The sequence below is a fragment of the Rhinopithecus bieti genome, unplaced genomic scaffold, assembly GCF_001698545.2.
Source record: "Rhinopithecus bieti isolate Rb0 unplaced genomic scaffold, ASM169854v2 scaffold_15796, whole genome shotgun sequence".
NCBI classification, from domain to species: Eukaryota; Metazoa; Chordata; class Mammalia; order Primates; family Cercopithecidae; genus Rhinopithecus; species Rhinopithecus bieti.
In genome coordinates this window covers 1,547,768-1,562,700 of record NW_016808858.1, presented here as the reverse complement: position 1 = coordinate 1,562,700, position 14,933 = coordinate 1,547,768, and the positions used below count along the sequence as shown (strand labels likewise).

General features: G+C 35.0%; 1 protein-coding gene across 4 annotated transcripts in view; it reads left to right on the top strand.

Annotated features, from left to right (window-relative positions):
* NOX4 (NADPH oxidase 4) overlaps positions 1 to 14,933 on the top strand; it is a 177,389-nt gene that overhangs the window by 50,170 nt on the left and 112,286 nt on the right. For all 4 annotated transcript variants that reach the window (XM_017887659.1, XM_017887658.1, XM_017887660.1 and 1 more), the window contains 2 exons: positions 4,956 to 5,053; positions 8,463 to 8,490. In XM_017887659.1, coding sequence (XP_017743148.1) covers positions 4,956 to 5,053; positions 8,463 to 8,490 — 126 coding nt within the window. The remainder of the gene's footprint in view (positions 1 to 4,955; positions 5,054 to 8,462; positions 8,491 to 14,933) is intronic.

The window sequence follows — 14,933 nt, the reverse complement described above, 5'->3', positions numbered from 1 at the left end:
CTTCTGCTAGCTTTTGAATGTGTTTGCTCTTGCTTCTCTAGTTCTTTTAATTGTGATGTTAGGGTGTCAATTTTAGATCTTTCCTACTTTCTCTTGTATCCATTTAGTGCTATAAATTTCTCTCTACAAATGACTTTAAATGTGTCCCAGAGATTCTAGTATGTTGTGTCTTTGTTCTCATTGGTTTCAAAGAACATCTTTATTTCTGCCTTCATTTCGTTATGTACTCAGTAGTCACTCAGGAGCAGGTTGTTCAGTTTCCATGTAGTTGAGCGGTTTTGACTGAATTTCTTAGTCCTGAGTTCTAGTTTGATTGCACTGTGGTCTGAGAGACAGTTTGTTATAATTTCTGTTCTTTTACATTTGCTAAGGAGTGCTTTACTTCCAACTATGTGGTCAGTTTTGGAATAAGTGTGATGTGGTGCTGAGAAAAATGTATATTCTGTTGATTTCAGGTGGAGAGTTCTGTAGATGTCTGTTAGGTCCGCTTGATGCAGAGTTGAGTTCAATTCCTGGATATCCTTTTTAACTTTCTGTCTCGTTGATCTGTCTCGTGTTGACAGTGGGGTATTAAAGTGTCCCATTATTATTGTGTGGGAGTCTAAGTCTCTTTGTAAGTCTCTAAGGATTTGCTTTATGAATCTGCATGCTCCTGTATTGGGTGCATATAGATTTAGGATAGTTAGCTCTTCTTGTTGAATTGATCTCTTTACCATTATGTAATGGCCTTCTTTGTCTCTTTTGATCTTTGTTGGTTTAAAGTCTGTTTTATCAGAGACTAGGATTGCAACCCCTGCCGTTTTGATTGACAGCAGGACTTACCTCACAGATTTAAGACTAAAATGAAAAAATGAATAGAAATTCTTAGGATAGAATTAGTAATTGTAATATATAATTGCAAGGGTTAATTATTTCAGAGGCATAGCACTTGGTATTTTCACCTGACCATTATTTGATGACATAACTGTTTTGATAGTAGTGCCATTTTGACTCAGGAATGTTTTGATACAGCTATTGCCAAGCAATTGTTATACTTTTAGCTTTGTAAAACATTGCCAAGCATTGTTTAACAGGTAATTTCATTGTTTTATCTCTGAATTTCTTCCAATTGATAGTTCCACCTCTGCAGGTGATAGATGGAGAGAGGTTGAGGGATAGGATTAGTACTTTAGTGAGGGTGAGATAAGGACCAAGGGTGTAGTAAGGGTTAGAGATATATTAGGGAGAGGGAGAGTGAAAGGTCAGAAATGCAGGAGGATCAGGAAACCAGCGTATTCATGACTCGATTTGTTCTAAACTGTAATCATGTCCAAGTATTCTGGTTCTACTGGAGAGCAACCAAGCGACTGAGATAGCATGAGCTTGTATTACAGAGAATTTGCATTCTCTCAGTCACTAGTGGTCTGACTTTCGCTATATTACCCTTCTTTACTTCAGATTTCTTATCTGTAAAATAGGGATGACTCTACCTATCACATTGTTTTGTTTTGAGAATCAAATGAGAAAATCTATGCAAAGTGCTTGGGCTAGCTGCTTCCTTGCTGCCTAAAATTAGAAGCCCCACATTCTTTTGACCTAAGAGGTCCTTTAAAAAGGTGAATATATCCCTTAATGATGTATTTTCTATAGCTGTTACCTATGACTTTTTTTTTTCAGAGAAATTTAGAAAGGATAGTAATTCTTCTATAGATGACTTTGTATTTTGTAGCCATAGAGTATGTAGTTAATATATAAACTTTTAATTTAATATCAAAGGATTATTTTACTATACATTTGGGTATTGATGAAGCTATATGACACGGAGAGTTTTGTTTAAATAATATTTTATACTTGTGCCATTGTTGTGTCACACCTAGACATCCTTTGTTTTACTTCTTTGGAAACTTGTCCTTGCTTGTTAATTAACTCATTTTAGCTTCCTGTCCATTTTTTTTTCTCTTAAAATTTTTTTTAAAGACTGTTTTTCTGTAGGGCAGATTTAGGTTCACAGCAAAATTGAGAGGAATATATAGAGAGTTTTCATATATCATTTGTCCTCATGCGTGTATAGCCTCCCCCATTATCAACATCCCATGCCAGAGTGGTACAATTTTTTACAATTGATAAACTTACATTAATTGACATATCATTATATCCTAAAGTACATACTTTACATCAGGGTTCACATTTGATGCTATACATTCTATGGGTTTGTACAAATGGGTTATGACCTGTACCCACCATTATTGTATCATGAAGAATAGTTCATTGCCCTAAAAATCCTCTGTGCTCTGCCTATTTGTGACCTTCCTTTCCCACTAACCCCAGACAACCACTGATTTTTTTTTTTTACTGTCTCTGTAATTCTGCTTTTTCTAGAATGTAATATAGTTGGACTCATGCAATATGTAGCCTTTTCAGATGGGCTTCTTTCACTTAGTAATATGAATTTCAGTTTCCTTTGTGTCTTTTCATGGCTTGAGAGTTCATCTTTTTATAGTGGTAAATAATATTCCCTTGTCTGGATGTACCACAGTTTTTTAATCTATTCACCTATTGAAGGACATCTTGGTTGCTTCCAGATTTTGGCAATAATGAATAAAGCTGCTGTAAACTTTAATATGCATGTTTCTGTGTGGACATACATTTTTAGTTCCTTTGGGTAAATATCCAAGAGTGTGATTGCGAGATCATGGGATAAGAGTATGTGTAGTTTTTAAGAAACCACCAAACTCACTTCCAATGTTGTTGTGCCATTTTTTGCATCCCCCACCTACAGTGAATGAGAGTTTCTATTGCTGTGCAATCTCACCAATATTTGGTGGTGTCAGTATTCTGGATTTTGGTCATTCTAATAGGTACGTAGTAGTAACTCATCATTTTAATTTGCTTTTCTCTGATGGTATATAATGTGGATCATCTTTTCATATGCTTGTTTGCCATCTGTATATTTTCTTTGGTGAGGTATCTATTAAGATCTTTGGCCCATTTTTTAAATTGGGTTGTTTGTTTTCTTGTTATTGAATTTTAAGTGTTCTTTATATATTTTTATAATAATCCTTTATCGATATGTCTTTTGCAAATGCTTTTTCCCAGTCTGTGGCTTATCTTTTCACGGTGTTCACAACGTCTTTTGCAGAGTTGAAATTCTAATTTTAAGGAAGTCCAGCTTATTAATTCTTTCATTTATCATGTCTCTGACATTGTGTCTAAAAAGCCGTCACCAAACCCAAAGTCATATAGACATTTTTCCTGTGTTTCCTTTCAGGAGTTTTATAGTTTTGCACTTTACATTTGGGTCTGTGATTCATTTTGAGTTAATTTTTGTGAAGAGTGTAAAGTCTATGTCTAGATTTATTTATTTAAATGTGAACTCTTCCTTGTTTCGGCTCCATTTGTGACAAAGGCATTTTCTTCTTTGTATTGCTTTTGCTCTTTTGCCAAAGATAAATGGACTGTATTAATGTGAGTGGATTTCTGGGCTCTCTATTCTGTTCCATTAATCTATTTTTCTTTTCTTTTGCTAGTACCATACATTCTTAATGACTATAACTTCGTATAAGTCCGGACACTTCCCCTACTTCTAACTTGATTACTTGAAGGACCTTATAAATCCTTTAAATAAACTTTTAGGCGTTTTAGCATTCTAGTCCTCTCTCACTTTCATTTTTTTGTGAGTAACTTAGAACTCTAAGCCCTCTATATCTCATATTATGGGTTGTAGGAAATTATGGAGTTTCCTAGATTCCAGGCTATGTCTTCTTTTGAACCATTGTACTACACATATTGTGAACGGTAATGGTTTACTAAGCAATATCAGATCATTTATCTCATTAAGCCTTTCGCTTCTGTCACCATAATTTTACAGAGAAGTAAATTAAAGCCCCTGAAAGGCAAATAATATGGCCAAGATCACAAATTTTCCAGTGAGTTACCTGTTGTGCTTTTCAATACATTAAAATGTGGTGGTAATTCACACCTTATTTTGCCTATAAGCAAAGCTTGAGCAAGGGGGAAGGTGTGATGGGCCCATGCACATCTCACTTTTCCTTCCTTACCCAGCCTCCTCAAGATAATTTTTTTTTACCCTAGCTTTGCCAAAATGAGTTCATTTTCACATCTCTAGTAATTTCCTAACACTGCTATTATTTCTGTGAGCTCTGAGTCAGTTGAGCACTTTGTTTACTGTGATTATTGTTTTCCTGAATTTTGTCCCATGAAGTGATTCCCAACACTTTTTCTGTTGGGTTAAGAATATTATGATTTAAATCTGTGGATTGTGAAAAATTTCCACTAGTTGAGTCTTTCAGTGGCCTATAAGTTACCTTATGGGGTAGGGAAGTATGCAAGATACATATTAATAGCAGATTTGGAACTATGGAAGAGGTGAAAGATGTGGAATACCTAAAATATCAGGGAGGTGCTCAAGTAAATAAATAAATACCCATATCATTAGATGCATATTTATGTAAGAGTGTGTGTGTGTGTGTGTGTTAGGGGGAGGATTTGTGTGTGTGTGTGTGTGTGTGTGTGTGTGTTGGGGAGGATGTGTGTGTGTGTGTGTCAGGGGAGAATGTGTGTGTGTGTGTGTTAGGGGAGGATGTGTGTGTGTGTGGTGGGGAGGATGTGTGTGTGTGTGTGTTAGGGGGAGGATGTGTGTGTGTGTTAGTGTTAGAGGGAGGATGTGTGTGTGTGTGTTAGGGGGAGGATGTGTTTGTGTATGTGTGTGTGTGTGTGTGTGTATCTCTTATCCCTGACTTACTAGGGTTGTTTCATTACAGCCTTTGAACATTTGGTAAACTATTTATAGTTAAGTTTTTTGTGTCTTTAAAACTTTACCTTTCCATGTAATATTTCATTGCCCATATAGCTGTCAAAGTTTGACCCTGTATTTACTGAGGGGGAGGAAGAACTGAGTCCTTGACATGGAGCATATATGAAAATCTCACTAACTTGCCCCTGGTGTGATTCTGTAGGCGTGCATGTGGCTGCCCATCTGGTGAATGCCCTCAACTTCTCAGTGAGTTACAGTGAAGATTTTGTTGAACTGAATGCAGCAAGATACCGAAATGAGGTGGGTGGTCTCTGTCTTCCCATTTTCCTTTCACTTGTCATGAGATGACTAATGAGGGTCTGTGATTTTTCCCTGAATATTTGTACCTTACTGCTCCTTTTGAGTGCTTTTAAAATGCAGTTGTCAAATTGAGTTTTATTCCTTTTCAATAGAAAATATAAGTAATTACTATTTCATAGTCTCTCCTGCTGAAAGTGGGAGTTGGTAGAATGTCTACTTTTTTATTCTGCAATGTTCAAATGGTTGCCACTCAGGTCTGCCTCTGACTCCCAGCAGCTTTTGTCTAATTCCTATCATTCAGTTGAGAGTATCGACAGTGCCGTTACAGGATAAAAATACTTTATAACTCACATACTAGGTTTTGGGGAAAAGGAAAGAAAATAGATTATTTGTGAATCCTGGATAAATCAATTTATTTTACTTAAAAAAATGTTAGTGAGTTTTCATGATTCATTCATTTAAAAACATTCCTCAAATTAGGTGATGTTAAATTCAATTATGTAGCAGGCAATAGCTGACATAGTGCTTTTCTCCATGTGAAGCCATCCATGAAATGAAATTATATGTGCAAGGTGCAGACCAGAGCTTGATGAACAGCACATGCTCAGCCAGTTAGGTCTCTGTTGGTTGATGCTCTCATACAGTCCTCAGGCTGCCTTTGCTTCACAATGCCAAGACTACATCAAAAACAAACTGTTCTGTGCCATTTAATCAGCATCCCCCCACCCTAATTTTCCTGTTCTGCAGACTAAGTTTGGTAGTGACTTATTAAAATTTTTTCCCATCTTCCCCACTCCTTTTTCTCTTCCACATATCACCAGAGTTTTCTAGGTTTAATACTGTTGTGATCATGTGCTTGACCTCCCCCTCAAAACAAAACTAATGAAAAAGTAACAACAAATACAGAAACAAATCACAAAACCAAAATAGCCAGCAACCTTTGATATAGCCCTTGTCTCTACTGGTATTTTAAAAAAATACCAACATGATCTAATTGGTCTTGGTTGGGAGGTAGGCACTGATAATTTGTAAAAGTTTCACAGGCTTGTAGAGTGCATCCAGCACTGAGAACCACTGAAAAATTCCAGCTCCTTAGCAGGCCAGTGACGGCTCTTCACATGTAATTATTTCAGACCCAGCCTCCACTTCTCCCTGTCTCACTCCCACCTGCTTCCCTTTCTCCTGCTGCCCTTGCTCAAATCACTAGCTACTTGTTTTCTGCCCCTGTTACAACATTTTCTTTGTTTCTTTTTCTTCTTTTCTTCTCTTTTCAGAATTCATGTCTTTAATAACTTTAATGGTTTTCTAATTTTAATGGAATAAACTTTTGCTTAAGTTCCAATATTTTTAGTGATTTCAAGGTTTTCGGTTATTAAATTTATTTTCTTTGAAAAGTTATATATGCCCAATATAAAATATTTTAAAACTCTCAAGTAAATGAAGTTAAAAGTGAAAGCTTCTCCTACAAAATAAGCCACAGTGTATTACATTTTTTTCTGATATTTTGAGTGGCATTTTATGGTATATATTCCTTGGCAATTTACTTGTTTCCACAAATATACTTTTATAGCTTATTGTATCAAAATATCTTGATCTATCTCATTCTCTCCATATGACTATGCCATAATTTATTTTAGTCTTTTCTTATTCAGACATTTAGGTTGATTCTAAGTTTTTGTTATGAACCACACTCCAATAAATGTATTTCTTTGTCCACTTCTATACAGATCTGTAGTTGGAGAATTTTGGTTTAAAAGGTGGCACATTTTTAGTTTTGATGGACACTGCCAAATTCCTTTTTAAAAAGTCTTCTCCTTTTTTCACACTTCTAACTAATATTAGAATGCCTATTTCTACAACTCATCTCTGTTGTTTTTTTCCAACCTGATGGATGAAAATGGCAACTCATTGTTTTAAGTTAGTACTTCCCCTGTGTTTATTTCTTCTTGTATTCCTTCTTTCATGTCTCTCTTTTTGTTTTTTTCCCTCTTTTTAATAAATATGTATTTAGCATCTAATAGGTACAAGGCAATGCATTAGATGTAGATGAAAATAAGTGTATATATATATATACACACACATATATTTAAATGTATACATAAATATATATGGCATATCTATTATATATAGATTATATATTATATATTGCTATATTTATAATTGATTATATTTTATATATATATATAAAATCAACACATATGTTATTTTGTGAACCGCTTTTGAAAAAGATGGTTTTGTGCCATATGCCCTATTGTTCTTGTTTTATGCTTGTACTCTGCATGGAAGGACTCACCCTCCAGCTTGTGACTACTGCCCTTTCTTGATAGCCCAGCTAAATCTGCCTCACCTTGCCACTGTGAAAACATCTCTCACTCTCATGCTTCCTTTTCTTTCTCTAGTAATATTAATTGTTCCATCTTCTGGGTTTCTGCAGGTATTTATTCACGTTTCTATTCTTACGACTTTGTTCGGCCCATATTATATTTTTATGGGTTGTTTATACATTCAGTTTTCTTAGATCACCCTATAGCCATGTTTGTAATAGTTGGAATAGAAGTCAATTGAATTAAGCCAGGTGAGGAGCTATTCCTAGGCAAGTGGTCCTTATTCAAAGACCCCCAAATGACACTATATAAATTGTTTCCTTCTTAGCACATAGTCTGGCCTGACCCATGATTCAATGGAGGCACAAATAAAGGAATTCAAAAGCTTGTGAAATATTAAGCACCATGGGGATAAAAAATAAATTCACAAATCTAGTAGGGATTGGTTTTCCAGAAGGTAGAAAGGTATTGACTATAACCCATTAGAGCATAAGAGATATAGTTTAAAGGAAATCATACAATATTATAACAATATTAATGTTTCATATTTCCAAGTAGTAGAAACTGATCTTTGTTTATCCTCACCACTTTTCACTATTTCTGAAACACAGAAAATTAGTCTTCTTTGTCTTGAGCTTACAACGTGCAAATCCCCTACATAATTTATTGGTTTTAATTCTGTCTTCACATCTTGTGATGTAATTTCACAGTTTTGGTGAACAGATTATATAATAATACTTTAATATCATGGCTAAGATATTGAGCTCAAAATGGTTAAAGGTAGGCTTAAAACCAGTGCCACTAGCTTGTAGGTAACCATTAATAATAATTTCTAGGCCTTTTGAGTCATCCAGTATTTTGCCTCAGATGGATAGATTTCTATGAATTGGGTTTTTGCTTGTTGTAATCTCCTCTAGCATTGTGAAAATGTTATGAAACTTAATCGAGTCTTTGTCACTTCCATTGGATAAACAGTATTTTACATGACAAATATATGGCTTGTAGATACTGCATACTCTTTATAGAATTATATGTCATCCGTGCTTTAGTTTTTAATCACTTATTTTTTTTTTTCTTTTTCTCAGGATCCTAGAAAACTTCTCTTCACAACTGGTAAGTTGTTATTCTTAGCCTTTTCTTTAGATTCAGGAACATCTTTAAAAGTAGACATTATCGGGCTGGGCACGTTGGCTCATGCCTGTAATCCCGGCACTTTGGGAGGCCAAGGCGGGCAGATCACCTGAGGTCAGGAGCTCTAAATCAGCCTGATCAACATGATGAAACCCCATCTCTATTAAAAATACAAAAAATTAGCCGGGTGTGGTGGGTGGCGGGTGCCTGTAATCCCAGCTACTTAGGAGGCTGAGGCAGGAGAATCACTTGAACCCAGGAGGCAGAAATTGCAGTTAGCTGAGATTGCGCCACTGCACTCCAGCCTGGGCATGACAGAGCGAGACTCCATCTCAAAAAAAAAAAAATTTAAAAAAAGTAAGCATTATCAAATTACATGACAATTAGATATGTGTTACAAATATAACACATGGACAATTTGAATATAAGAATAAGTATTTGGAGCTAAAGGATAAGGTTGCAATGAGAACAGAGAGACAATGCAAACATTGGGGTGTGAATAAATGGAGATTAAAAATAAGCAAATACATTTCACTGTCATATAGTCTTCCTATCAAAACAAAATAACCGCTTGCTTATTGAGGGCCTGCTTTGTGCCTGCTGCTCTGGCAAGTGCTGTCGGAGATAGTGCACGTTTAACAGGCTCCTGCCCTCAGTGTATTGGAAAGGAAAAACAAGCACTGTGGGTATCCATGGAGTTCTTATAATTCAGTCATTTAGTGCAACTTTTTATAATCTTAAAATCTACAACAAAGAGGAGAAACAGTCATTAAAATAAGTTATTTCTTTGAAATATGTCTCCTATTTCATTTGTAATTTATTTTTCCTTTTCAAGCTTATTGTCCATGAAATCTCAGTCTAGACTAATAATTTGTTAAAGCACGTTTGAACATCTCAAAATTTCCCCTGATGTTAAACATTTTTTACTAAAGTTCTTCTTTTTCCCAACCTTACATTTATAAAGATGAAAGAAGAAAATGCATTTGGGGAATTTTAGCACATATTTCAGGGACAAGGATGATTGCAGAGTCGAGATGATCTATCATAAATTGTTGGCTGTAATACCCAATTAAGTATTGGAATTGCACATGGGACTGAGGCACATTACCCTGGCAAATGCATTGTTTTTCTTTTGAATCAATTTTATGATGAAAAATCACAGTAATTCTAGTGCGTTCCCCATCCATGTCACAGCTATATATTTAGATGTATAAGATACATTTTGCTTTTGTCTATAGATTTATAATACTTGCCACTCGCAATGTATTTCACAGTTTTCTCTTTAGAAACACAATTTAGTTTTGCTTACAACTTTGCTCATTGAAAACGTGTTTTCATTTAGGCCTGAAGAATTAGATGAGAACACAAGTACAGAAAAACAAAACCTTATGTAAGAACCAATATATTTTTTGGTTTACTGTTAATTTGTTTAAGAGAGAGAAAGAAAAACTTTGTTTAATATTATTTTCTAAAACATAAAGTTTAATTGAAGCCTTGGAACCTTTAAAATGCTTTGAAATGTTTAGTTTACAAAGATACAAAAAATTTGTTATGTGACTAAGATATCACATTAAGGCACTTAGTATAATTAATACTTCTTATAAGCAGGTAATCTCACTACCTAGCATGCAACCCCATCATCCTATGTCCTTTCCCAGAGGTCCCCCCGAATGGTGTTGGACTTAGTAGAGAAGACACTTAATACAAATTTCCCAGGTCTACCTTAGTGTGTCTCTGGGAGAGACTTGGCAAAGTGTGTTACTAATCTTCTCAGGTACCTTGGGAGCTGCTGTCCTGTCACTACTGAACACCTCATCATCCTCTTGAGCATACTATCTTGCTACTACCTGCCTTTTGTATTACTTATTTATTGTAAGTAACCGAGAGATAATTTAAAGTATGTGACAGGGTGTGCACAGGTTATGTATAAATACTTCAGCATTCTCAAACTTGGGTATCTGTGAGGGGTCCTGGAACCAATCGCATGGATACTGAAGGATGACTGTAAAAATACTGTGTTGTAGAATAGTTTATTTCCTTACATATACTGTCTTTTCCACTTTTAGGTGAGATTCTCTTGGGTTGGGAAGGGCTGCTTCTACAGTATGCAGGGTCCTAGGTAAACATTTTTTTTTATGGCCTCTGGCAATATAAACAATTTGAGCCACCCAATTCAGCAAATTAGTACCATTTTGGTGGCCCACTCTCACATAATTTCAAGAAAGAAATACCATGCTGGCCAGCAGGAGGCATCCACTTTCCAGGTCATCAGCGTAGAACTGGGCTCGGACACAGGGATCCCTAAGTGTAAGTCTGGAGCTCCTAAGGCATTTGTTTGTCCCCACTGAAGAATAGCAGGTGAGAGTGCAAAGTAGAGTATAAGGATGGTAATGAGATGAAAGATACCCTTTTCTATCAAGAACTTAATCTAGCTTTGTATCACTAATACTGACTGAAACTATTCCACAGCCATCTCTGAATGTTCTCAGGCACAGCACCTAGGAAACATTAAGTTCCTGATGAAGGAAAGCATGTATGTTTTTAGGTGTTCTAGTGATAAAGAATATGTGTATAGAGAGAGACAGAGTCTCACACTGTTGCCTGGGCTGGAGTGCAATGGCATGATCTCGGCTCACTGCAACCTCTGTCTCCCGGGTTCAAGCTATTCTCCTGCCTCAGACTCCAAAGTAACTGGGATTACAAGTGCCCATCACCACACCGGGCTATTTTTTTGTACTTTTTTTTTTTTTTTTTTTTTTACTATAGGCGGGGTTTCACTATGTTGGCCAGGCTGGTCTTGAACTCCTGACCTCGTGATCTGCTCGCCTCAGCCTCCCAAAGTGCTCAGATTACAGGCGTAAGCCACTGCGCCCAGCTGATAAAGAATATATTTATTAGTTAATAGATTTCATGGAGTTTAGTTTTTTTAATGTTATGTAGAGTCTTCTATCTCTGTGTGTTGAAATTTTTTTCATTGGAATCTAGTACTGACAAATTAAGATTGTCTTGTAGAAAATAAAGTCTTTGGCTATACAAGTGATGTAAAATATAGTGGCTAAACTTACTTACTACATAAGAAATGTTAAAAACATTCCAATTATGGATTTCTAAGGTAAGATTAATAGATTAAATTATTCAAACATTCATTTAAAAATGCTTGCTACATATCTCCGAATTTGCTAGCACCTTTCATGGTGAGAATAAAATGGATAGTGTCTAATTTTAATTTTAAAAACCCTCATAAACAAATATAATTATGTTTCCAGTTATGTTAGGAAAATAGGATAATGAATAGATAATGGTATATTTCTGACCACACCTGGGTATGGATGAAAATAATCACTCAGGTTCTTCTAGCAATTACAATGTCATGCAATTATTCATTTTAAAAGCGACTAATAAATTTAATATGCATAAATATAAAGCAATAAGAATAAACATGTAAACATGTATTTTGCTAAGGAAACATGTATAGGTTTGTCTTCCTAACTTTGCCCAGTGAGATTAGATTAGCCCAATGATTTCCAGCCGGTGTTTTCAGACTCTCGGAATGTGTTGTAATAAGGCTAATGTATTGGGACTTAGCTGAGCTGTCAACCAACCCTAGCTTCAGGTGCCCTTTATTGTGCCCCGAGAGCACTCAGTACTTAGCTCTCTTTACAGCACTTAGTGACCTGTGTTGTAATTGCCTGCTTAACTTGTCTGTCTCCACCAGTGGACTGGGATTTTTTGTAGAGCAGAATTTATTTTATCTCTAGCATTTAACAGTACATTGTATATGCCTACAAACCGTTCACTGAATGAATATAAGTCATTTGTTTAACTCTTTTATTTGATGCATAGATCTTCTTGCAACATCCCAGATAATAGGTTAGCCAGCCTCTGCTTGTTTGCTTCCAGTGGGCTTCTTAAGGTAGTTACCCCTGACTTTTTGACAACTCTGGTTATAGTATATTTTTTTGCCCTTGCTAATTGTAAGTTCTTCTTCATTGATCTGAAATCTATTACTTTATAAATTATGCACTTTGGTCTTTTTTACTTTTGGGAAATAAGAAGGAAAAACAAATTCTTTAGATAAAAGAGATAACTTTATAAATCTGAAGGAACATAGAAAATCATCAGATTTATTCTCCTTAGTTTGCAGATGAGATTCAGTGAAATTGGAGTTTTGTCTGAGGGACAGTAACAAGAGTGTAATCCCAGACCATATACATCATTGGCTGGGTCTTCTGGGCCTTCTACTTTATCCTCAAATGACTGAAGTAAACTATTTGACCTCCTCTAAGTCTTTCCAATATGTTTTCATGTTCTGACTTAAAAGGAATATTCTGGTCTAATAAGTTTAAGAAAATATTTAAGTTTAATCAGGATTTTTAAATGTAATATTTCTCAGGGACTTTTATACATTAATGTACCCTGTTGCTTTTTAAGGGATGGTTATAGTATTTTTTGGTAATAGAAATTAATATTTCAAGGAATTAATTTTCAAATAATACACTTTGGAAATTGTGGCTGTATTCTAAACATACTCCATTTTTCCAGGTGTTCTTTCGATGAAGTAATTTGCAGATATTCCATGACTAATCTTGGCATGTTCAGAACTAGGTAGGAAACTGTATGCAGACATAGAAGAACACTAGTAAAGGCCCAATAAAATATTGGAAAAGCCCCTCTAACTATAATTTCATACTCTGTAGCCATCTGGGATTCTATCATTTAGTTATTCATTTGGTCAAATAAAGGTTTTCTTTTTTAATGCTTGAAAACAGTGAGATCAACCTCTTCTTTTTTCTCTCAAATTTATGAAATTATAATTGAAGTACACTAATTATACACATGTATACAATTTGATTGGTTTTGATATATACATATATACACACATACACAATAGTGGAACCATCATCAAAAGTTAAATGATAAATATTTTTATTATCACAGAAAACTTTTGTGCTCTTTTATAATGCATCTTGCCCTCTACCCCTCCTAATAACTGATCTGCTTTCTGTCACTGAAGAATAGTATAAATTTTCTGGAATGTTATATACAAAGAATCATAGAGTTTGTACTTTTTCAGGGCTGGGGTGATTTAACTTCTTTTATTCAGTCTAACAATTTTGTGGTTCATGTATATTGTTGCTTATCTATCAACAGTTTATGTTTTTTTATTGCTGATTAATTTTCCAGGTATGGATAAGTACCACAATTGTTTATCCATTAATCTGTTGATGAAGATCAGAGTTGTTTATAGACTTTGACTGTTAAAAATAAATAGCTATGAACATTCTTAAACAAGTCTTCGCATGGATGTGTGTTTGTTTCTTTTGAGTAAACATTTGGAAGTGCAATGGCTAGGTTAATTTGAAGGCATGCTATTTTTCCAAAATAGTGTATTTTTCATGCTGCTAGCTCTTTAGAGTGAACTAGACTAGTTATCTTGCTCATCTCTTACAACTGGGAAATAAGCACTCACAGTAGGAAATGGAAAAATCAATGGGAAAGGAAGTACTCTGGGAAGGAAGTGCAGAGAAGAAATGATTTGGATTAGGTACATTAGGGAAGGGCACCTTTTATTAGGTTTCTAAAACTGTCTACTGGGAAAGTGAGGAGGTGCAAGTACTCAAGTGCTAAGAACCCGTAGGCTAATTTTCTTATTTTTCATGTAGTGCTTTATAAGTGAAATTTGTTTCTATTGTACTGAGATTTCGAATGTTGTTATTTTCCAGTGATTCTAACTCTGGAATCCTAATTACACACACCTGTGTTGCTCTTGCATTGTACTCAAGGTGTCTGCTTCTGCTGGTGGCTAATAGTCCATGACAGCCCTTCTATTTCATAGTAGGTTTCTTGACAAGAAAATAAGCGGAGGAATGTCACTTTTCCAGATGGAATTGTCCCAATAGCTTTTCTTTGTAGTCTGATTTAAGATTATCTCAGATGGGTATTCAGGACTTACTGTTGCTTACGAGAGTAAACAAATGTAACTTATTAACAGTATATTTAATTTTATAATAATACAATACTAAAGGAAACCATTGATACTTTAGCTGTTTAGGATATTGTTTTCCAGTTAGCTATTCATTTTGGACATGCTATATATGCTAATGCTGGATTTATAGCAATCTATCCTGCCATTATAATTTTGACAATATCTTTGCACATTTTCTTCTTTAAAAAAAAAGAAACTTTATGCCATAGGTGAAGCACTGATTTCAACATATTTTCATACTAAGAAGAAACATGTCTGCAAGTATTTTTAAAACAGCAACATTATAGTTTATTCTAAAATCTACAATTTTGTTCTGTGTTTTGTGGGTTTTTTTAATTATTTTATTATTTTATTATACTTTAAGTTCTAGGGTACATGTGCATAACGTGCATGTTTGTTACATATGTATACTTATGCCATGTTGGTGTGCTGCACCCAT